The 24,721-nt window shown below is 53.6% G+C and overlaps 1 protein-coding gene across 1 annotated transcript in view; it reads left to right on the top strand.

Moving 5' to 3' along the window:
• LOC101316532 (scavenger receptor cysteine-rich domain-containing protein DMBT1) overlaps positions 1-22,956 on the top strand; it is a 50,145-nt gene extending 27,189 nt beyond the window's left edge. The window contains 17 exon segments of the mRNA XM_073793738.1: positions 775-804; positions 1,406-1,435; positions 2,493-2,816; positions 3,600-3,629; positions 4,231-4,260; positions 5,320-5,643; positions 6,423-6,452; positions 8,416-8,696; positions 9,832-9,858; positions 11,556-11,586; positions 11,849-11,982; positions 11,984-12,000; positions 13,887-14,095; positions 14,964-15,148; positions 19,665-20,053; positions 20,640-20,911; positions 22,388-22,956. Of these exon segments, the coding sequence (XP_073649839.1) occupies positions 775-804; positions 1,406-1,435; positions 2,493-2,816; positions 3,600-3,629; positions 4,231-4,260; positions 5,320-5,643; positions 6,423-6,452; positions 8,416-8,696; positions 9,832-9,858; positions 11,556-11,586; positions 11,849-11,982; positions 11,984-12,000; positions 13,887-14,095; positions 14,964-15,148; positions 19,665-20,053; positions 20,640-20,911; positions 22,388-22,554 (2,510 nt within the window). The 3' untranslated portion in view covers positions 22,555-22,956.
• The last annotated feature ends 1,765 nt before the right edge of the window (positions 22,957-24,721 follow it).

The following is a 24,721-nucleotide window of genomic DNA, read 5'->3' as shown; positions in this document are numbered from 1 at the left end:
TCACATAAGCTGGGTGTCCCTCTCTGGGGGTGTGGTTTCCTTCTTTCACTCTGATCCCCTCTCAAAGCATTTTCTACACCTCTTGCTTCCTTACATCACCTTGTCTCTCTGCTAAGAATTAGTATGAGCTCTTTGACAAGATGCCAGGCATGTAGCTGGTGAATTGGAACAAAGAACCAACTGAAAGTGACTTGAAGCCCTTTTTCTCCAGCCACAGTGCAAGGCAGAGGCAAGAGAGGCTAGTTCTGTCACGAGGTCTCTGAATGGAGGTCATGGCCTAGGAATGCAGGTGGCCCAGGGATTGGTTCCTGAGTCCTGCACGGTAGCCCCTGCAGGGAACTGGGATGCACTGTCTGGGCAGCAGGTCTGCCGTGCCCAGGGCAGTGGCCCCTGTGTGGCCTGCCGGGCACAGCCTTGTCACCACCTACAGACAAGCCTGACAGATCTCACACGGGTTTTGGACTTTGAACTAGACACCTCAGTGTTGCTGCCTCAGTGGGCCCATAAATGCTGTGTGGCTGATGACTGGTTTGGGTCCACTCGGTCATCTAGACACAGAGCTAATCAGTCACCTTGACATTGGAAATAAGGGATGCTGGGCTGCCTGGACCTCTCAGGAGGAGCCTCTTTGGGGGGTGAGGATGGCAGAGGTCCCACCCTGCGTGGCAGGGCTCAGGCATGGACTGAGCGTGTCACCTGCTCAGCGCCGTCCCCCTTTGCCCCTGTGGTGCCCCTTCTGTGCAAGGTGTCTGATCTGCCTTCTCTCTCTCCCAGATGCCAGGCCCCAGTCCACGCTCCTGCCAGGTGAGTCCTTTGCCTCTTGACTCCGGGCTGTCCCCTCCGTCCCCACCCACCTCCACAGACTCCAGCCAGGAGCCCCAGGCGGGGCAAGTGGACATTTGCCCCCTCTCCGTACCTTCCCTGGTCACTCTAGAGCCAGGAGACGCTTCCAGAGGAGCCATAGCACAAGGGTCCTCGGGTCTGACTCAGCGATTTAAGGACATTGTGGCTACACAGTGCCTCCCCAGAGCTTTGGGTGACAGGGAGGCCTGTCCTGGGCTCATTTCTGCCTGAAAGCATTGTCTAGACAGAGGGTTATGTGTGTGGTGAGAACTGGGCTGTTTCGGGTCCCACCCCCACCGCGGAGTCCAAAAGGGATACTTTCCCCGAGAGCACTCAGTCAGGAGAGCGTGCTAATTGCTCCTGTGGAGCGGGGCGCCTCATCGCCATGCCTTGGACATTGGAGGGCATGGTCCGGCTCACGGCCGGCTCTCAGAAAAGACCTATTCCTCCCCCAGGCAGTGGAGAGTCTCAGACCCCACATTCCCTGATGTGAGTGACAGGTCACTAGAGCAGCCCTGACTGTAGACACCTTCTCTCTAATCCTGCTGTGCTTTCCCTTCAGGCTGGTGGACGCCCACAGCTCCTACAGAAGGTAAGCATCACTTGGATCCTGCAAAACACTCCACTCATGAGGCCTGGGTGCAATTCCTGACTCTTGGTTTGAGCCTCTGAGCTCAGCACCTCATCTAATGTGGAGGGTTCCTTTCGCGTGCCAGAGTTGTGGAGACCCTTCACCTCCCAGTTGTGGCATACATTACTCAGAATGCTTTGGTTGCCAAGTGACAGGATCCCAACTCACACTGTCTTGAGTTGGGGGTGGGACTGGGGGCCGCAATGACTTCCATAGGTCAGTGGTAGGACGGTGTTGAGGTAGAGCTGGATCCAGAAGTTCCAGTACAGCTTTTCCCCTGCACTTTTCTTACCCCTATTGTCTCATGTTTACGGACTTCACTGTCAGCTTTCTTCCTGCCAAGGGACAGTTGTCAGCCTCAGGTGTACATCCCAGGAGGGGAGATAGTCTTTGTTTTCTAGCTCTTCAGCTGACAAGCCCTGGAAAGACTCTGAACAGCCTGCTACCAATAGATGCCTTCTTCGTAATGAAGTCCATGGGCTCTGATGATTTTCAGTGGGTGCACGGCTTGGTCAAGAGTCAGCACAATTTTGAGGTTAAAAAATGACATGAGTGAGTGCTCAGCAGAAAAGTAGTCTTCAGAATAACCTTGGGCCTGATGGAGTGGGTTCCCATGTGAGAGTGAACATCTGAAGGTGGCTCCTTGGCGGGGTCTGGAAGCTGTCTCTGCTGGGCTCCTGCTACAGGGGCTCAAGTTCATCCCAGTGGTCCCTGGGGATTCAGGCTGTGGGCTTCCCCTCTTCCCACCTCCTTCCCAAGCCTGGGATCAGCCACTGAATTGCTGGGCCTTGTGGGGAACCCATCAGAGAACATGCGTTCCTCTGTCCACTGCCAAGGGTTCTATCAAACAGCCCCGTGGGGATAAATGATGATGACCGGGCTCTGTCAGGTCCTCCGGAAGGAAAACATTACCTTGAACTCAGAAGTCTTTCCCTGGAAGGATTCTGAATCGCGTTCGGTCCTCAGGACCTCTTCTTCCAGAAGACATAGGAGAGTGCATTTTCCTGTGTCCTTCCAGGAACTGATTCAGGATTGGCCCTGAGGCTGGTGAATGGAGGTGACAGGTGTGAGGGCCGGGTCGAGGTCCTGTACCGAGGCTCCTGGGGCACCGTGTGTGATGACAGCTGGGACACCAACGACGCCAACGTGGTCTGCAGGCAGCTGGGCTGTGGCTGGGCCACGTTGGCCCCTAAAAGTGCCCGGTATGGTCAGGGCTCAGGGCCGATCGTCCTAGACGACGTGCGCTGCATGGGGCACGAGAGCTACCTGTGGAGCTGCCCTCACAATGGCTGGAACACACACAACTGTGGACACAGCGAGGACGCTGGTGTCGTCTGCTCAGGTTGGTCTCACATAAGCTGGGTGTCCCTCTCTGGGGGTGTAGTTTCCTTCTTTCACTCTGATCCCCTCGCAAAGCATTTTCTACACTTCTCGCTTCCTTACATCACCTTGTCTCTCTGCTAAGAATTAGTATGAGCTCTTTGACAAGATGCCAGGCATGTAGCTGGTGAATTGGAACAAAGAACCAACTGAAAGTGACTTGAAGCCCTTTTTCTCCAGCCACAGTGCAAGGCAGAGGCAAGAGAGGCTAGTTCTGTCACGAGGTCTCTGAATGGAGGTCATGGCCTAGGAATGCAGGTGGCCCAGGGATTGGTTCCTGAGTCCTGCACAGTAGACCCTGCAGGGAACTGGGATGCACTGTCTGGGCAGCAGGTCTGCCGTGCACAGGGCAGTGGCCCCTGTGTGGCCTGCCGGGCACAGCCTTGTCACCACCTACAGACAAGCCTGACAGATCTCACACGGGTTTTGGACTTTGAACTAGACACCTCAGTGTTGCTGCCTCAGTGGGCCCATAAATGCTGTGTGGCTGATGACTGGTTTGGGTCCACTCGGTCATCTAGACACAGAGCTAATCAGTCACCTTGACATTGGAAATAAGGGATGCTGGGCTGCCTGGACCTCTCAGGAGGAGCCTCTTTGGGGGGGTGAGGATGGCAGAGGTCCCACCCTGCGTGGCAGGGCTCAGGCATGGACTGAGCGTGTCACCTGCTCAGCGCCGTCCCCCTTTGCCCCTGTGGTGCCCCATTCTGTGCAAGGTGTCTGATCTGCCTTCTCTCTCTCCCAGATGCCAGGCCCCAGTCCACGCTCCTGCCAGGTGAGTCCTTTGCCTCTTGACTCCGGGCTGTCCCCTCCGTCCCCACCCACTTCCACAGACTCCAGCCAGGAGCCCCAGGCGGGGCAAGTGGACGTTTGCCCCCTCTCAGTACCTGCCCTGGTCACTCTAGAGCGAGCAGACGCTTCCAGAGGAGCCATAGCACAAGGGTCCTCGGGTCTGACTCAGCGATTTAAGGACATTGTGGCTACACAGTGCCTCCCCAGAGCTTTGGGTGACAGGGAGGCCTGTCCTGGGCTCATTTCTGCCTGAAAGCATTGTCTAGACAGAGGGTTATTTGTGTGGTGAGAACTGGGCTGTTTCGGGTCCCACCCCCACCGCGGAGTCCAAAAGGGATACTTTCCCCGAGAGCACTCAGTCAGGAGAGCGTGCTAATTGCTCCTGTGGAGCGGGGCGCCTCATCGCCATGCCTTGGACATTGGAGGGCATGGTCCGGCTCACGGCCGGCTCTCAGAAAAGACCTATTCCTCCCCCAGGCAGTGGAGAGTCTCAGACCCCACATTCCCTGATGTGAGTGACAGGTCACTAGAGCAACCCTGACTGTAGACACCTTCTCTCTAATCCTGCTGTGCTTTCCCTTCAGGCTGGTGGACGCCCACAGCTCCTACCGAAGGTAAGCCTCACTTGGATCCTGCAAAACACTCCACTCATCAGGCCTGGGTGCTATTCCTGACTCTTGGTTTGAGCCTCTGAGCTCAGCACCTCATCTCATGTGGAGGGTTCCTTTCGCGTGCCAGAGTTGTGGAGACCCTTCACCTCCCAGTTGTGGCATACATTACTCAGAATGCTTTGGTTGCCAAGTGACCGGATCCCAACTCACACTGTCTTGAGTTGGGGGTGGGACTGGGGGCCGCAATGGCTTCCATAGGTCAGTGGTTAAGACGGTCTTGAGGTAGAGCTGTATCCAGAAGTTCCGGTACAGCTTTTCCCCTGCACTTTTCTTACCCCTATTTTCTCATGTTTATGGACTTCACTGTCGGCTTTCTTCCTGCCAAGGGACAGTTGTCAGCCTCAGGTGTACATCCCAGGAGGGGAGATAGTCTTTTTTTTCTAGCTCTTCAGCTGACAAGCCCTGGAAAGACTCTGAACAGCCTGCTACCTATAGATGCCTTCTTCGTAATGAAGTCCATGGGCTCTGATGATTTTCAGTGGGTGCAAGGCTTGGTCAAGAGTCAGCACAATTTTGGGGTTAAAAAATGACATGAGTGAGTGCTCAGCAGAAAAGTAGTCTTCAGAATAACCTTGGGCCTGATGGAGTGGGTTCCCATGTGGGAGTGAACATCTGAAGGTGGCTCCTTGGTGGGGTCTGGGAAGCTGTCTCTGCTGGGCTCCTGCTACAGGGGCTCAAGTTCATCCCAGTGGTCCCTGCGGATTCAGGCTGTGGGCTTCCCCTCTTCCCACTTCCTTCCCAAGGCTGGGATCAGCCACTGAAATGCTGGACCTTGTGGGGAACCCATCAGAAAATGTGCGTACCTCTGTCCACAGCCAAGGGTTCTATCAAACAGCCCCGTGGGGATAAATGATGATGACCGGGCTCAGTCAGGTCCTCCGGAAGGAAAACATTACCTTGAACTCAGAAGTCTTTCCCTGGAAGGATTCTGAATCGCGTTCGGTCCTCAAGACCTGTTCCTCCGGAAGACACAGAAGAGTGCATTTTCCCGTCTCCTTCCAGGAACTGATTCAGGATTGGCCCTGAGGCTAGTGAATGGAAGCGACAGGTGTCGGGGCCGGGTGGAGGTCCTGTACCGAGGCTCCTGGGGCACCGTGTGTGATGACAGCTGGGACACCAACGACGCCAACGTGGTCTGCAGGCAGCTGGGCTGTGGCTGGGCCATGTCGGCCCCAGGAAATGCCCGGTATGGTCAGGGCTCAGGGCCGATCGTCCTGGATGACGTGGGCTGCTCGGGGCACGAGAGCTACCTGTGGAGCTGCCCTCACAACCCCTGGAACACACACAACTGTAGACACAGTGAGGACGCCAGTGTCGTCTGCGCAGGTTGGTCTCAAATAACCTAGGTGTCCATCTCTGGGGGAGTCGTTTCCTTCTGACATTCTGAATCCCTTTTACAGCATTTTTACATTTCTTGCTTCCTTACATCACCTTGTCTCTCTGCTAAGAATTAGTATGAGCTTTTTGACAAGCTGTCAGGCATGTAGCTGGTGAATTGGAGCAAAGAACCAAACTGAAAGTGACTTGAAGCCCTTTTTCTCCATATGCCACAGTGCAAGCCAGAGGCAAGAGAGGCTAGTTCTGTCACGAGGTCTCTGAATGCAGGTCATGGCCTAGGACTGCAGGTGGCCCAGGGTTTCGTTCCTGAGTCCGGGGCAGTAGCCCCTGCAGGGAACCGGGATGCACTGTCTGGCAGCAGGTCTGCCGTGCGCAGGGCAGTGGCCCCTGTGTGGCCTGCCAGCCACAGCCTTGTCACCACCTACAGACAAGCCTGACAGATCTCACATGGGTTTTGGACTTTGAACTTGACGCCTCAGTGTTGCTGCCTCAGTGGGCCCATAAATGCTGTGTGGCTGATGACTGGTTTGGGTCCACTCGGCCATCTAGACACAGAGCTAATCACCTTGACATTGGAAATAAGGGATGCTGGGCTGCCTGGACCTCTCAGGAGGAGCCTCTTTGGGGGGTGAGGATGGCAGAGGTCCCACCCCGCGTGGCAGGGCTCAAGCATGGACTGAGCATGTCACCCGGTCAACGCCGTCCCCCTTTGCCCCTGTGGTGCCCCTTCTGTGCAAGGTGTCTGATCTGCCTTCTCTCTCTCCCAGATGCCAGGCCCCAGTCCACGCTCCTGCCAGGTGAGTCCCGTGCCTCTTGACTCCGGGCTGTCCCCTCCGTCCCCACCCACCTCCACAGACTCCAGCCAGGAGCCCCAGGCGGGGCGAGTGGACGTTTGCCCCCTCTCAGTACCTGCCCTGGTCACTCTAGAGCGAGCAGACGCTTCCAGAGGAGCCGTAGCAGTAAGGGTCCTCGGGTCTGACTCAGCGATTTAACGACATTGTGGCTACACAGTGTCTCCCCAGAGCTTTGGGTGACAGGGAGGCCTGTTCTGGGGTCATTTCTGCCTGAAAGCATTGTCTAGACCGAGAGTTGTGTGTGCAGGGAGAACTGGGGGCTGTTTCAGGGTCCCACCCCCCCCCCGCAGAGTCCAAAAGGGATACTATCCCCAGAGAGCACTCAGGCAGGAGAGCGTGCTAATTGCTCCTGTGGAGCGGGGCGCCTCATCGCCATGTCTTGGACATTGGAGGGCATGGTCCGGCTCACGGCCGGCTCTCAGAAAAGACCTATTCCTCCCCCAGGCAGTGGAGAGTCTCAGACCCCCACATTCCCTGATGTGAGTGACAGGTCACTAGAGCAACCCTGACTGTAGACACCTCTCTAATCCTGCTGTGCTTTCCCTTCAGGCTGGTGGACGTCCACAACTCCTGCCGTTGGTAAGCATCACTAGGATCCTGCAGACACTCCACTCATCAGGCCTGGGTGCAATTCCTGAGTCTTGGTTTGAACCTCTGAGCTCACCGCCTCATCTAATGTGGGGGGTTCCTTTCGTGTGCCCGAGTTGTGGAGAACCTTCACCTCCCAGTTGTGGCATACATTACTCAGAATGCTTTGGTTGCCAAGTGACCGGATCCCAGCTCACACTCTCTTTAGTTGGTGGTGGGACTGGGGGCCGCAATGGCTTCCATAGATCAGTGGTAGGATGGTCTTCAGGTAGAGCTGGATCCAGAAGTTCCAGTACAGGTTTTCCCCTGCACTTTTCTTACCCCTATTTTCTCATGTTTATGGACTTCACTGTCGGCTTGCTTCCTGCCAGGTACAGGTGATAGCCACAGGTCTACAGCCCAGGAGGGGAGAGAGTCCGTGTTTTTCTAGCTCTTGCGCTCACAAGCCCTGGAAGGACTCTGAACAGCCTGCTACCAATAGATTCCTTGTCCGTAGTGATGTGCATGTGCTTTGATGATTTTCAGCGGGTGCACGGCTTGTTCAAGAGTCAACATAAGTTTGGGGTTTAAAAAATGGGAGGAGTGGGCTTCCCTGGTGGCGCAGTGGTTGAGAGTCCGCCCCCCGATACAAGGGACGCGGGTTCGTGCCCCGGTCACGGAAGATCCCACATGCCGTGAAGCGGCTAGGACCGTGAGCCATGGCCGCTGCAGCCTGCGTATGTCCAGAGCCTGTGCTCCGCAATGGGAGAGGCCACAACAGTGAGAGGCCCGCATAACGCAATAAAAAAAAAAAATGACATGAGTGAGTGCTCAGCAGAAAAATAGTGTTTAGAATAACCTTGGGCCTGATGGAGTGGGTTCCCATGTGGGAGTGAACATCTGAAGGTGGTTCCTTGGCGGGGTCTGGGAGCTGTCTCTGCTGGGCTCCTGCTACAGGGGCTCAAGTTCATCCCAGTAGGTCCCTGGGGATTCAGGCTGTGGGCTTCCCCTCTTCCCACCTCCTTCCCAAGCCTGGGATCAGCCACTGAATTGCTGGACCTTGTGGGGAACCCATCAGAGAACATGGCGTTCCTCTGTCCAATGCCAAGGGTTCTATCAAACAGCCCCGTGGGGATAAATGATGATGACCAGGGCTCAGTCAGGTCCTCCGGAAGGAAAACATTACCTTGAACTCAGAAGTCTTTCCCTGGAAGGATTCTGAATCGCGTTTGGTCCTCAGGACCTGTTCCTCCGGAAGACACAGGAGAGTGCATTTTCCCGTCTCCTTCCAGGAACTGAATTCAGGATTGGCCCTGAGGCTGGTGAATGGAGGTGACAGGTGTGAGGGCCGGGTCGAGGTCCTGTACCGAGGCTCCTGGGGCACCAGTGTGTGATGACAGCTGGGACACCAACGACGCCAACGTGGTCTGCAGGCAGCTGGGCTGTGGCTGGGCCACGTCGGCCCCTGGAAGTGCCCGGTACGGTCAGGGCTCAGGGCCGATCGTCCTAGGACGACGTGCGCTGCATGGGGCACTGAGAGCTACCTGTGGAGCTGCCCTCACAATGGCTGGAAACACACACAACTGTGGACACAGCGAGGACGCGGTGTCGTCTGCTCAGGTTGGTCTCACATAAGCTGGGTGTCCCTCTCTGGGGGTGTGGTTTCCTTCTTTCACTCTGATCCCCTCTCAAAGCATTTTCTACACTTCTCGCTTCCTTACATCACCTTGTCTCTCTGCTAAGAATTAGTATGAGCTCTTTGACAAGATGCCAGGCATGTAGCTGGTGAATTTGGAGCAAAGAACCAAACTGAAAGTGACTTGAAGCCCTTTTTCTCCAGCCACAGTGCAAGGCAGAGGCAAGAGAGGCTAGTTCTGTCACGAGGTCTCTGAATGGAGGTCATGGCCCTAGGAATGCAGGTGGCCCAGGGATTGGTTCCTGCGTCCTGCACGGTAGCCCCTGCAGGGAACTGGGATGCACTGTCTGGGCAGCAGGTGCCGTGTGGCAGCGCAGTGAACCCTGGGGTGGCCTGCTGGCCACAGCCTTGTCATCACCTACGGTCGGGCCTGACAGGTCACCCATGGGATTTGGACTTGGAACTGGACCCGTCAGTCTTGCTGCCTCAGGGGGCCCATAAATGCTGTGAGGCTGAGGACTGGTTTGGGTACCACCTCGGCCATCTAGACACAGAGCTAATCACTTTGACGTTGGAAATAAGTGATGCTGGGCTGCCTGGACCCTCTGTCTGGGTGCCTGTAGAGTAGTTCCCCACAGCAGTTGGAACTCCCACAACTGTGGGCGCCACGTGGCCGCCAGTTTCATCTGCTCAGCTTGGCTTCCAAGTCATTGAGCTTCAATTTTAGTGTGGTTTTCTCCAGAAAAGGGCTCTTTGTGCTGGGCTTCCTCTCACCCTGAACTTCCCTGAAAGATGGGCAGTTTCCCTGAATGCATCACCCATATTCCTTGGTCCCTGAATTTCTTGGGTCTGGTGTAGTACCTTTCTTAGTGGACCACCAGGGCAGAGAAGGGTGAATACAGGTTGCAACAACGAATTCCCCCCAAACCGTTTTTATTGTGGAGACTGATATATGAGTTTGAGGTTTGCTGTTCAGCTCTCCTGGACAACTCCCGGCCGCTCTTCTCACGCCCTGGAGGGTAGGGGCCAGGCACTCAGCGTCTCTCTCTCAGGAACCTGCTAGGTGTGTTTCAGCACATACTGGGTGCTGAGGCTGATCGTGTTTCCTCTTTCTTGCAGGCCCAGAAATCTACTCTACTACCACAGGTGAGTCACTGCAGCGCAACCCAAGACTCCTCTCCGGAATTCTACCCTCTCGGGTTTCCAGAAATAGAAGGAGAAGAGCAGCCTCCTCCTATGGATTGCTTTCCCTCTGAGGACTCTGGAATCTCTTTTAGTGATAAGCTGAGTCCCCCAAACTATGGCTGTTACTCATCTCTGGCTGGAGGGCCCCTCTGGTCTCCTGCCACCGCTTGCTGCCAGCGCTCCTTCAGAGACGCTGTGGGGGAAGAGGTTTGGTTTTCTGGTTGTTTCCAATGAAAATAACTCGTAGTCATTCCATAGAGAACTGTGGCCATGCTGGAAACATGGCCGAGAACACTGCTACAAACGTTTGTCTGTTAAAGAATTCTTCACATTGACAGCAATCCCTCAAATGATTTTTTATGATACAGAGAAAAGATCTGGTGCTAATATGTTGGGAAGTGCTATATACTCCGACCCTTTTTGGCCAGTCACAGTGTTAAATTGGAATGGTCAAGGCTCTGAGAAGTCCTGCAGTAAGGAAAGGATTTATTTCTCCATCAAACTGATGACCATGGATTAAAGAATGATGCAGCAATATCCTAAAATCACTTCATTTTCTTTCTAGAAACTGCAACACTCAGAGTAACTAAACAATCAATCATATTTCTCCACCTGACGAGAGGGCACGGGTTCCTTCTCCCCAGCCTTGCCTGCTGGTCCCCGAGCTGCAGTCACGGTGCTCGCTCTCCAAAGCGTTTGCCTCTCCTGCCTTTCCTGGCACGTGGCAACGCCTGCAGCTGATGTCCCAGCCCCAGGAGGGCTGGGCCTCTCTTTAGGCTCCTCTTTGCCCTTTAGTAGCCTGGCCAGCCTAAGATTCGGATCTCTGGTCAGTCCCTAGGCGAGGCTGCCCCCCCGCCCCCGTGTAGATCCCACCCCTCCCCTTGGACACTAGACCCCGGTCAGCGCTGCTGGCTGGAGCCCGCTTCATCTCCGAGCTCAGTGTGTGATCAGCAAGAGCTCCTGACAGGCTGCTCTCGAGCTGCTGCTGAGCTCCCCCTCTCCCCCCACCCCTGAGACCTTTCCTCTCCGTCCCACCCTCCCCTCCTCCCCACCTGGCTTCCTGAAGCCGCAGCAGCTTCAGGCTGCCCCTCCCCTCTGATCCATTCTCTGCAGTGCAGCTAGGGGCATCTTCACAAGATGCCAAGGAGTCAGTCCCAGTCTCAGGGACTGATTCCCTCAGGGCCTTCTGGGCACAGATCCTCACTGCTCAGGACAACCTCTAGGGCTCTGCACAGTTCTCTCCTAGTTCCCGCCATCCCTCCTGTCCCTGCTGCATGCACACTGAGGTTCCCCAAATGTGCCGCGTACACCTAGGTTCCTGGCACACACTGTTCTCTCTGCCTGGAACACGCTTTCTCCCTTTCTGCCTTGCCTCCCTGATTATCCAACCCCCTTTCCCTGCTCAGTCTGGGTCAGGAGCCAAAGCTCCAGGCTCCCACCACCTCCTGGGCTTTGCTCCATCGCAGTCCCAGCCCATGACGCTGGGATTTGCTCTTTTCCATCCTCTCCTCCAGGCTGTGTGTTCCTGAGGCAAGGCCTGTATCCAGCATTCACTGTGAACCAGGGTTGGCGCATTTCCAGCACAGAGCCAGCAAGGACTCAACAGTTGTGTCAAGGGTACCAGGGAACTGATCATTATGTTTTTCTCTTGTCAACAGATCCTGTTTCCACCCCCACCCCGCCCAGCCAGTAAGTTCTGAGCTCCCTGACAAGTCCCCTTTCCCTTCTCCTCAGTGACAGGGACACCGGGAGGGATTAGGAGAATGGTGAGGAGATGTTTTCCCTAAGGACAGTCTCTGTGGAGGGGCGCCCCACTGACCATCAGTGTGTAGCTGGGGTCTAGGCACTGCCTGGTGGGTTTTCTGTCTTGGGAATTGTTTAAAAAATCTCCCCCAGGTGACTGTGCAGTGTGCATTGTGGGTCATCAGTATTTCCATTTTTATCCCAACAGCAAATTATTCCTGTGGAGGCTTCCTGTCCCAACCTTCAGGGAGCTTTTCCAGCCCATTCTACCCTGGGAAGTATCCGAACAATGCCAAGTGCGTGTGGGACATCGAAGTTCAGAACGACTACCGTGTGACTCTCTGTCTTCAGAGACGTCCAGTAAGTGTGTGCGAGGGACCTTGCAGACATTTAGAAGGGGATAAATGGTACCTAGCACTTCAGGAGAGATGTTTGCCCCGTTGACATTTTTTCTTATGGGTTCCATTTTCGACCGAGCACAGAGGTGGCACCAGGACCAGAGCAACTGGTTTCAAGTTGCACCTATGTCACTAATTTCCTGTGTGATCACGGGAAATCACTTAATTCACCTTAGCCTCAAGAGAGGAGAATAAAATAACTGCTTTCCTACCCTTGCTGGTTACTGGGAGGGTCACAAGAGAGAAATATATGAAAATACTTGGACAATGTTATCCAGTGGGATTATTGTTAGGAGTAATAATAATAATTATTATTACAATATTTATTATAATAGTAATAATAATAATTGTTAGGAGTAATAGTAACAAGAATCCTATTAACAACCACACCAGTTTTTTCTGAACCCTTTTCGCTCTACTCCCTCCTTTTTTGGGTGAGTTTCGGGCAGAGGAGGAGAAATCCCTGCAGCAGAGGTTAGGTTATCTGTTCCTCATCCAATGAAGAGTGGGAATCCTTGTTTTAAGTGGAGGAGGCTTCATCAGAATGACAGTGGTACATGATTGGTTCAAGGAGGGGTGACCACAGCGAGTCACCAGTAGTTTCTAGAGTCCTGGGAAGGGGCGTCCATAATTTCTCCTCTAACAGCCACCACTGAACAAAGTAGTTTTCTCTCTTGGTTGCAGTGGCCTTGGGAGTCTCTGCCTTAGAAATTGTGTGGGGTTTTGAGAAAGGTACATATTATTTTTAATCTCTTCATCATTACAATTCATACTGGATTGTGGGGACTGTATGAAATCCTTTGGAGGAAGGTGACCGTGACTGGCTCTGAGTCAGCGTCTTAATAACAATGACCACCATTTGTGACATTTTATGAAGCACTTTCCATATATTACACTGTTTGAGCCTCACGACGGCTTTCCTCAGTATACATGGTAGGGAGAGTTCACCTTCGTAAATAAGAAACCTGAGCTGCAGAGAGGCTATTTGACTTGCCCAGTATTTTTTGTTCAATTATTTGTTTCTATCACTATGAATTCATGGATTTAAAAATTCTATGGGAAACTGGGGTCTTTTGATCAAAGAAAAAGTCTAAGGTAGGATGTGATCCTTTCTCATGTGATGCAAAAGGCTGTCAGGAGAGGGGCTGTAGATCTCATATGTGTGACCCCAAAAGGCAGGACTAGAACCATGTATGGAGGTCATGGGAAGATGAATCTCCGCCCGATTTAAGAAAGTCTCACAAACTGGTGGTGACCAGTGAGGAGAGGGATTGGAGGAGGGACGGTACAGGGGTAGGGGATTAAGAGGTAGAAACTATTATGTATAAATAAGCTGCAAGGATACATTGTATCAACACAATGCAGGGAATATAGCCATATTTTATAATAACTATAAATGGAGTATAACCTTTAAACATTGTGAATCACTATATTGTACACCCGTAACTTGTATAATATTGTACATCAACTATACTTCAGTAAAAAAGGAAATCCATTACTTTCGATTATTAATTTGTCACAGTTTTCTGGCTTAGAGGTGTGATGCCTCTCATGGAGATCTGACCCCCTGCATCAAATCCTGGTTAAAAGTGAAGCCAGATCCCTGGTGGCGCAGTGGTTGAGAGTCCGCCTGCCGATGCAGGGGACACGGCTTCGTGCCCCGGTCCGGGAAGATCCTACATGCCACGGAGCGGCTGGGCCCGTGAGCCATGGCCGCTGAGCCTGCGCGTCCAGAGCCTGTGCTCCGCAACGGGAGAGGCCACAGCAGTGAGAGGCCCGCGTACCGCAAAAAAAAAAAAAAAAAAAAAAAAAAAAGTGAAGCCAGAACTGTGTGCTGTGTCTCCGCAGGCTTGAAGGCAGCTGTAACTACGATTATATTGAAGTGTTTGACGGCCCTTACCACAGCTCCCCTCTGCTCGCCCGGGTTTGTGACGGGGCAAGGGGCTCCTTCACCTCGTCATCCAACTTCATGTCCATTCGCTTCATCAGCGACGGCAGCGTCAAGATGAGAGGGTTCCAGGCTGAATACTCCTCCAGCCTTTCCCCTGGGAGCACAAGTAAGTCCCCGTCTGTCTGGGTGGGGCCCCTCGGAGTGACTTCTGCTGCTCAGCCATCCCATGGCTGTGAGATGAGAAGTGATGGCCGCCTTTTCAGGTCACCAAGGCTCGATCCGGTGCAGAAAGGGGCCAAGGGCAGTGGGTCTTGGGACTCTGGCTCCCAGACATGGCCGATGGGCGGCGCGTTGGCCTTTCTGTGGTCAGCAGAGATGAAGTAGAAGGGCAAGGTGTTGCTTTCAACAGATAGTGAGATGTCAGTGTCAAGGGCAGAGGAGATCACCTGGCTTGAGGCCCTTGTGGCCTTCCCAGAGTGTGGGACACTGTGACCTTGTCCTGAGACCTAGCACATTCGGCTGCTGCCTGAAGACGGTCTGAGCTGGCCGCTCAGCCTCGTCCAGCAGAGGCTGATGGCCACGGTTTGAGCTGTTAAGTGGACTGATGTACAGATTGGCCAGGGGCCGGGCAAGGTGAGGTACTGGCTCTCTTTAAAATCCTGAGGTCAGGACTTTAAGCACCGACCTGCCCCTTAGCTAAAGGACCTATGTTTACGTCCATAGCTAAGGATGTTGATTTTCCGACATCCCCTCAATTCAACCCGAGCGTTACTTTACTATATGGATAAGCGGCAACTTAGCAAAACATTTTGCTTTTTTCACACCCTGCCTTCACTTCTCCATCAGAGAAATCTAGTCCCTGGCCCTCAAGGGGTCTCATGAGAGTGAAACTGACTTTGAGCCCCAGGGCACCTGGCGTGGTGGTGAGCTGTGTCCGCAGGCAGACCATCTGCCAGCCATCTCAATCTCTGCACCTTCCTGTGGGCTTGGGGGGGGCGCTGACACTGACCGCACTGTCTGCCCTTGGCCCCCAGAGCTGCTTTGCCTGCAGAATCACATGCGAGCCAGTGTGAGCGTGGGCTACCTCCAGTCCCTGGGCTACTCTGCCAGGGACCTTGTCATTCCCGGCTGGAACAGGAACTACCGGTGTCGGCCCCAGATTACTTCGAGCCAGGTGACCTTCACAGTTCCCTACTCTGGCTGTGGCACCATCGAGCAGGTAAGCCTGGAGCTTCTTCCTCTCCCTCCTGCTGAGCCAGCTTTCTTACAGTGCCCTGCGCTGTGCTTTTTGAATTCTGGGGACCCAGAAAACACGATTATGGTATAACCAGAACGTAATCGGGCTGAAGATACAAATCCGTCCCTTGGTGCCGTGACGCAGCTGCAGCCGTGTCCAAATAGAAGGAAGGAAAGTCAGTGGGGAGGTTTTCCCACACTGTCCACCAGAGAGGGTGCCTGGCAGGCTGCTCTCACTTCGGCAAGAGCGATAGCAGCTCCCAGGGCCAGCTCCAGGTTCTGAAGGGCCTGGAGCTGATACAGGTTGGTGTTGGGGTGGGCAAGAGAGGCAGGTGCCTCGTTCATGGAAAGAATGCAAGCATATCTTAGTTTTAGAAATCTTACAAAAGCACATGGCTGAGCCAGTGCATTGCTGAGCCCCGGAAAAGCCTGTGCGGGGGGCCCTGAAGCTTAACCTCCATTAGCTTCACAGTAAATCGGCCTCTGCAGCTATCGTTTGTTGAGCTGTCACCACCTGGGGTGACCAGTTGTCTTGGTTGACCTGGGACTTTGCAGATTTTAGCATGGAGAAATCTCATGTCCCAGGAAACTCCTTAATCTTGTCCCCCTACAAGTGGCAGACACTGAGATTAGTCTGTGTCAAACTCCCCCAAATCCCCACCAAGATGAGGCAAGTCTCCCCTCATTGTCATCCTGCTTGAAAAACAGGGAGACTGGGCTTTGAGGGGTCAAGCAGGTTGCTGAAAGCTACTTAGCCAGGAAGCGGTAGGGCCAACGCCAGACTCTGAGAATCTCAAAAATGTGGCACTGAGTGAAAGAAGCCAGGCGCTACCCACCCTGTGATGTCATTTCTATGAAATCTGTGTACATAGTGAGCCGACCTGGTGGGAGGGGACTGCCTGCAAAGGGGCAGGATGGAGCTGTTTGAATTAATGGGAGTGTTGAGTCTTTTACTGTCAAACCCCACCGAATGGTAAACTTAGAGTTGTTGCATTTCATTGTATGTAAATTCATTTAAAACTCTGCACTCTAAGTTCTGAATTTTTGGCTGACACCTAAGTAATCACTTCAAGATTTTGTCTGTCAGGGAACAGACACAGTGCAAATACTTTTATTAGGTTTAGGACCGCAGTATAAATATACAGCACAAAAGGCTCAAATACGTACAATGTGTGTGACACACGCGATCAGAGGGTTTGCCCGTCACCAAAGACGTACCGTACATTTGCCGCGTGCCTAGCTAGGTGCTATGAGCGTGTGTTCATTACCTGGCAAGGTCACAAGGAACCGTGAGAGAGGGAGGGGACACTCGTTTAGCTAACCAGATGGGCCTGTCAGCCACAGGTGGGTGCCTGGGCCCGAGGGTCTGCAGTTGCCACTGTGGCCCCCCAGCTCCCATTGGACAGTCCCTACAGACACCAGATCTCCTTCTGATAGGAGCCGAGTGGGTCAGGGAGGCTTACATGCAGAGGAGGGTACAGATGGGTCACGCCCTGCAAACGTTCTAGTCGACCTGGCTTTTACATTTCGCGCTGTCAGTCAATCGTGTTGGATTCTGGTTTGAACTGAGTTTAGTCAGTGGGAATCAGTCTGCCAAAGGTGACCCACCCCTCCCAGTTCCAAATATGCAGCCTGGAGCCTCTGACATCTGAGCCCTCCTATCTGTGTTCCTTCATCTCCAATAGGAGCTGCCCAAGCCACGGGCCAGCCCTGGTCTTCTAACCTGGCTGGTCATGGGCAGCACAGGCTACATTCTGATTCCTCTGCTTACTTAAATACCTGTATCCCCTAGTAAACCGTGCCTCCAGGGCAGGCCAATGTTTCATTCATCTATGCAACTGCGAGTGCCCCTGGTGTGGAGCCTAAGCCTTTATAATCATATTATTAGGGACTAGTATGCGTGCCAGGCACTGAACTAAGAGTTCCACGAGACTTTCAAAATTCCCGAGACAACTTTTATTCCCATTTAATTGTGAGGAAACGGAAGTTTGCAGAGGTTAAGCCACTTGCCCTAGGCCACATGATCATGAACTGTGGAGCCGGCATTCAAAGGCAGGACGGTATGATCCGTAGCTGGGACTTTCTGCATCTCCTCCAGGTGCCCCGTTTAGTGGGTGTCTGACAAACGTTGGCTCGTGTGTCTGAATAGGCAAGGTCTCCCCACCACAGGAGTGGGATGCCAGGCGGAAGAGGCCGGGTCTCTATGGGATAGCCGTTGACGTGTCTGCCGGACTCCCACTCCATCCCAAGTGCCTTGTACGCTGAGCAGACGTCTAATAATGAATTTTAATTTAAAATCAGAACAGCTTCTGATGATCAAGAAATACACCGGCACCCCACTTTCATTATTTGGCGTGCATTCAGAATCTAGCTTGACCGCGGAAACCACAGGCAGATGTGGATTCAAGAACACTGTCATGTGAATATACAGAGTTCAACTGAAGGCACCTCAGCTTGTCTTTGAAGGAGTAACAAGGTGGCAACATTTATATGGTTTATTGCGATAACCACTGGCACTCCAATATAAAGCTCCCCCCGCTTTTTTAAAGAAAATATAAAGGCGGAAAATACAGTGTACTTCCCATGAAGGAATGGAAGGCATAGAGCCCATCCTAGGCCCTTTGCCAGACCTGAGTCCAAAGTGCGGGCTCTGGCGCCCCCTGCAGGCCAGAGCCTCCCTCTGACGGGAGAAAAGGGAAACCCACGGTCAGAGAGTAGGCAAGGGTCCCAGGGTGGCAAGACCACTTTAGATAGTTGTTAAACTTGTCTCTTTTCACATGTCTTTCTGGAAGGGACAAACTCAGAGCTGAATTTTGCAACTTTAGACATGAAGTTAAAGCCTCTCCGACACATGCTGCTCTAAAGAATAATTATATTTAGTTGTACAAGTGCTGGCTTCAGAAGGGAACTTGTCTGATTTCCCAAATGGCCAGGAATGAACTTTTGCTCCTGACAGGGTATATAACTAAATGTCATATGACATTTAGTGACAGTGACAAACTTGCTTTTTTTTTTTTTTTTTTTTTTTTTTTGCGGTATGCGGGCCTCTCACTGTTGTGGCCCCTCCCGTTGCGGAGCACAGGCTCCGGACGTGCAGGCTCAGCGGCCATGGCTCACGGGCCCAGCTGCTCCGCGGCATGTGGGATCTTCCCGGACCGGGGCACGAACCCGTGTCCCCTGCATCGGCAGGCGGACTCTCAACCACTGCGCCACCAGGGAAGCCCCTATATATTTTTTTAAGAGTAAGGTTGTCTTACATTTTAGGGCTTCTGTTTAGGCCGCTATGGTGTTATTTCTGCTCCTGTTCTCGCAGAGGCACCCACGGCTGGTGGGAACTCGTACCAGGCAAGGACAAGTTTGCTTAGGACCATCACAGCATTTGGGAGGGAAAGAGTGCACCACCCCCAGTCTCCACCTGGGGATGCTGCTCTTGTGCTCACCTCCCCTGCGGCCAGATGATCATGACCATGGGGCCTGCAGGGGCACTTGCTCACCTGTGTCCTCTTGGCCATTTGGGCTGGTTGCTCCTGGCACCATCCTTCTTTCATCACAAGTACTTTTGCTGGACTTCCGTCCCCTGGACCTTTCCTCCATTCCACGGATCTTTATTGATGCTACTGATGCTATAGTTAACACCAAGCCCTGGGAAAAGAGAGATGCTTAGACATCACCCTTTCCTTGAAATGCTTACAGACCACCAGGTGTGAGACTCTTGTCTCTGGAAAGGTCACTCTTACGAGACGGTAGGCACATCAAACAGCGTGAGAGACCAACGTTCTTATGAATTTGCTGCTTCATGAAAGGCACAGCAGGAAATGGTCCTGTGGTTTGGGGAGTGGAGAAGCAAAGCGTGACAGGAAGTGCCCCAGCATTGCCATGGCCTCCACTCCAACCCCCACACACCACCACCACCTTGTTGTCCATATGAGCCTCTGGGGAATTTCCTGCCCCAGAGGTCAGAGACCTGCCGCAGCCATAACTCTGGATCTCTGTTGCTTCAGGCTCCAGCAGCTTCAGACACCAAACTGCAGTAACTACTGACCCATCCAAACAGCACAGTGAAAACGAATCCTACTAGCCCCTCCCACGACTGCCTCCCCTGATTTCTCCCAGCAAGAGTGAGAATGAAATAGAACAAGCCAGAAGGGTCCTGAGCCATGGAGACCAAACTCAGCTTAGTCATACAGCAGGGGTAGGGGGTCATCCAGACACCCCCATCTTTCCATAAGCAGCAGCTCCTGGGAGGCACCAGCACACTGTGGTCCCCATCACGTGGCAGAGGAAAGGGGATGTGTGAAAGGAGGGAGTCTAGCTGGTGAAGTGTATCCATCCCAGGGAACGGTAGCCATGGTGATAGGCATGTGCCGTCTCTGTGTGGTTCTGGGAAGGTTTTGAAATCTTGCAGCATCATTTCAGTCTCATTCTCACCCAAAGCAGCAACGAGATTCCCTTAGTAGGTGACGTTTGCCTGACTCTGCTCGCCTGCCTGTCTCTCCCAGGTGGATAATGATACCATCACCTACTCCAACTCCCTCAAAGCAGCTGTTTCGCGTGGCATCATCAAGAGGAGGAAGGACCTCAACATTTACGTCAGCTGCAAAATGCTCCAGAACACCTGGGTTAACACGATGTACATTGCTAATGACACCCTCGAGGTCAAGAACATACAATACAGCAATTTTGACATGAACATTTCCTTTTATACATCCTCTTCGTTCTTATATCCCGTGACCAGCAGCCCATACTATGTGGACCTGAACCAGGATTTGTACCTTCAGGCTGAAATCCTCCATTCTAACGCCTCCCTGGCCTTATTTGTGGACACCTGTGTGGCGTCACCATCTCGCGATGACTTTACATCTTTGACTTATGATCTCATCCGGAGTGGGTAAGGAGTGTCTTCATGGGGTGGACTTCAGCCTCTACCTGATAACTCACACACAACCAGCCCAGAGCTCAAGGAAGGCAGACTGGGCTCCCGGTAGCTCCAGCTTAACTAGCCAGGCTGTCACCTCTGGGCACCTGGAGAACTGAGTGGCCATCAAGCAGGTTAGCTATAAAGTAAAATTAGACTGAGTGACTAAATTCCAGGCAAGCCTTAATATGAAAAAAGACATGCCTGTAGTGGGAAAACGTTGATTTTGAAGCAGATGGAGGTTGGGATGCCTGCTCTGCCCCGTCCCAGCTGCATCATTCTGGACAGGCAATAGCACCTCTCTGAGCCAGTTTCTGCAGGCATCGAATGAGCGTAGTGGAGCCCATATCACAGCCTGTTGGAAGGACTAAACAAGAAGGAGGAGATGGGGTGCCGCACAAAGAGCATGCCAAGCAGGTGGTCCACAAGGAAGGCTGTGAAGGCAGCAGGTGGTCCCCTGACCGCCACCCTCTGAGGAGGGTGCACAGCCCACGGGGTGGGTGGCATGAGGAGTGCAGTGCCTTGTTGAGAGCTGACGGTGACTCCTCTCCTCCTCCAGGTGTGTGAAGGATGAAACCTACCGATCCTACCACCAGCCCTCACCCAACGTCCTCCGCTTCAAGTTCAATTCCTTCCACTTCCTGAGCCGCTTCCCCTCCGTGTACCTGAAGTGCAAGATGGTCGTGTGCAGGGCGTACGATGCCTCATCCCGCTGCAGCAGAGGCTGCATCATGAGGGCCAAGAGGGGCGTGGGCTCCTACCGGGAGAAGGTGGATGTCGCCCTGGGACCCATCCAGCTGCAGGTCCCGCATGCTGAGAAGAGGAGCCTGGGTAGGTGGCCATCTCCCCACCCCACCATCTGCCGGGACCCAGGCCCGTGCACCATGGGGACTTGGGTTGCTTCCGTGGGTGTCCCGTTTCCCCTCGAATAGGGCTCCTGTGCTACTCTGGGCGATATGAAGTGGAGCTAGACCTGGTTCTCACCTTCTTCCAAGAGCTTCTGGTCTATGGGGGATGCGCGTGTAGGGTTTGGTCAAGACAGTTCTAATGTGGGACACAGAACACCTGACAGTTTTACCCTCTGGGTTCTGAATACCCAACCTCACACTCATCTGTAAAACAAAAACGTTAATACTTACCTCTTAGGACTGTTGAGGGGGTTACACAAAATACTGTTAGTTGCACTGCTCTGGCCCTTGCCTGGTATAAGCCACTGGCTGCAAAGAACGGTGATGTTGTTACTATCGTTATTGTCACCAATGTTAACGTTAATCATCGCATTATTACTTATAATGATGATGACAAACTGTAGCCCTGGAGTAGCGCATGCAATCAGGGTCTGGGCAGGGCCGTGTAGGTCCAGGCAGGACTGGTTCATTCTCACGGCTCCCAGGGGTTGATCCTGGAAAAGCCATTTCATTTTCCCCATCTAGAACGGGGAGCAGATTTCCCACTGTGCTGTTCCGTTGTGCATGTGGGTGAGGAAATGTTTGCCGAGGGAGTCCCATGATTTCTGGTCCAGGCCGGGCCAGGTCAACAAATGTGGTGGCCTTGGTGACAGGGGCAGATGTGGGGCGGCGCTAGAGTCACAAATCCTCCCGCAGTCACAGGCTTCACCCTACAAGGATCTTTGACAGCTCTCTCCCCTCAGGGCCCAGATCCAGGCCCTCCCCTGGAAGTCTGGCTTGCTTCCAGGCTCTTTCCTCCCATCTGCAACATTCCAGGCACCTTTGGAAGACCTATTATGTGCCAGGAGACAGAGAACTAAATACATCAAAATCCTTGCCCGGAGGAGCTTCCATTCCAGTGGGAGGGGACACAGTGCGGCCATAAGTCACCTGCATGGTACCCACCACGGGGGCTGGAGCTACAAGAGAGAAGGAAGGCAGGGCAGGGGGAGGGGCAAAGGCAGCCGATGGGGACTCTGCTCATGTCTCTCCTTTCCCTTCTCTTCCCACCTGCACTGCAGTAGCTTAAGTCCAGTGTCCCTCCTGCTGGGACCTTTGTGCCCATCTCCCAAATGGACTCAAATGCCCCAACTCTCTCCTCCCGTCCATCGGGAGCCTTCAGCCAGATCTTATGCCAAAGGCCAGCTCTGACTTCCTGTTCACAAACCTTTGCTCCTGTTGGCTGACAAGACACTGGGAAATCTGCCAGGGCTGACACTCAGCTGCTCCTTGGGGTCTGACCTCAGTTTCCTGAAAGGCACTCTTTTCTCCCTTCTTTTCCCCGCCCACCGAACAGTTCTGATTGCCATCACCCTGCCCTCGGACCCCCGTCCTTACTTCTCTCCCCTCTCCTTCCCAGACCGGACAGAGGTTGACCTGGAAGAGGAGGCCAGCGCCCAGGGGAGCTACCACAGCACCACCATCCTTGCTGGGGTCTTCCTGGTCGTGCTCTTGGCTGTAGCAGCCTTCACATTGGGGAGGAGCACCCGTGCTGCCCATGGCCAGCGTCTGAGCTCTAGGATGTGAAGCAGGAGATAACGCGCGATGCTCAGACACAGGCCCCCATGCTCTGGAGCCCGTGAGAGGAGGGAAGAAACCAGTGTCCAGAGCTTGGCACATAGAGCACCCAACTCTGGCCCAGGTGCACAGTGGTGGGTGGTGGAGGAGGGGGTGAGAAAGATGGGAGCAGGTTTTCCCAGAAACACAGACTTGGTGCTGGGACACAATGTCAGTCAAGCAGGTGCTGGAACCTGAAATCCCACGTGAGGCAGTGAGCCACACGCTAGAAGCAGCAGCGCTTTTTCTAGATAGAATTTCTTTCCTGACGTTTTATGAACCAGCTTCTTTGGCCTGTGGTGTATATCTTAGTGTATATCTTAGCCTTTTCTTATTATAGGACAAGCCAAATAAAGAACTTTTTCAAAGCAAGTGTCGGTTTGGTCACTGTTTCCAGCGTCACATCTAAGCACTAATCCCTTCATGTTAGGTAGGTAACGTGGGCTCCCACAAGGAGTGAGAAAGGCCACGGGGCCCTGCCCTGTCGTGCCCCTGAGGCAGAGGAGCGTGCGGAGTGAGCAGTGGACAGATGGGGCTGAGACAGCTTCACCGCATCCTCCACGCGCAGCCCCTGGGGGTCTTCACGGGCAAGGCGGCTGTGATGGGCAGACAGCCATGCCCACATCAACCTGCCTCCCCTCCCTGGACCCATTACAGCCTCCATACACAGGGCATGGGAGGCAAAGTTGGGCACATTCCCTTCTTGTACGTGTCCTCAATGGAGCAGGTAGTTGTAGGAGGGCTGAGGTTGGCCCGAGGGGCCTGGGGTGGTGTCAAGCTTGGGGTGTGGGCTGAGAGGGTGAAATGTCAGGAGCTCATGGGGGAAACAGGACAGAAAACTCTCGACCGAGACCCGCAATGACCCATGGCATGTCTGCTACCTCCCACATGGCCTCCCGTGAGGTGTGAAGTGTGGAGTAGACTTGGTGGAGGGTCCGGAAGTACAGGAAGTTGGAGCCTTTAACATCTGTGTGAAAGCATCTCCCACTAGGTTGACAGGAGACCTGCTTGACACCACTGCATGCGGTTGGCCATCTGACCACTAAAACCTCTGTCCCCTGTCCTTTGGCCACTGGAGCCTCATTTATATCACCCTGGTTTGGGAGGGGACCACTCACCCTTATTTTCCTGGGACCTTCTTGGTTTGGCACTGTTGCCCCTTGTCCTGAGAACCCCCTCTGTTCCCCGACTAACCAGGAGGGTTGGTCAGCCTAAACTTTGGGCAGCAGGGCTAGCGGGGAGCTGGGGTCTAGGTTCCCATGACAACCATGCAATGTAGCAGACAGGATGGAGAAGCAGACAGGATGGAGAAGCAGGCAGGAGACCAGGCCGAAGTGCAGCAGCCGAGGTGGCTGCTACCTGCCTTGATGCCCCGGACACAGGATCTGGGAGACGGCCCTTAGCTCAGGTGAGTGTCTGGTCTTTTTTTTTTTGGTCTCTAGGGGCCAAGACCAGATGGGTGAGAAGACCTCAGGTTTTACTCAGGACTGGATCAAGACCCTGAGTTACGAAAGCATATGGGCCTTCATGACGTGTGTGTGCGTGTGTGTGTGTGTGTGTGTGTGTGTGTGTGTGCACGCGCACATCTGGGGTGGGCTGGATAACGTCTTCCAGCACCACGTGAGGAGCTAGGCCAGCACCACTGATGTTCACTCTCCAGTGTGTGAGCACAGTGACGTCTCTGCCTGCGGGAGAAGTGGAAAAGGGAAAGTGTCTAGTGGGGAAGGGTCCCTGGTGGCTGGAGTCACAGGACCCCATTCTAACAAGATGTCCGTTTCAGGAAGAGATTCCTAGAAGGAAGGCTAGTCCTGCTTTGACTTCCCTTCTTGAGGGAAGGTCTAGCTCAGAGAGAGAAGAAGCCATTTGGGAGTTGTCTGCCCTTTTCTGGAGGACCAGCTGGAAACTGCAAACGGGCTGCCTCCGCAAAGCCGCGGGCACTGAGCCCACCCTGGGGCTGCGCCTTGCGGGAACGCAGAGCAGTCAGATGAGGCCCAGGGCTTTTCCTTGCACTTGTTGTCAGTTTGTAACTGCATCTGTAATGTGCCTGACTCTTTTCTCTAACACAGGGAAGCAGACTGACGTCCTCCCTGGAGACAAAGGCTGCTGAACTGGAATTAGGTTTGGCTTGTAGTGGTTG

The sequence above is a fragment of the Tursiops truncatus genome, chromosome 16 (assembly GCF_011762595.2).
Source record: "Tursiops truncatus isolate mTurTru1 chromosome 16, mTurTru1.mat.Y, whole genome shotgun sequence".
In the NCBI taxonomy this organism is placed as follows: domain Eukaryota; kingdom Metazoa; phylum Chordata; class Mammalia; order Artiodactyla; family Delphinidae; genus Tursiops; species Tursiops truncatus.
This window is presented reverse-complemented; position numbering and strand designations above follow the sequence as displayed.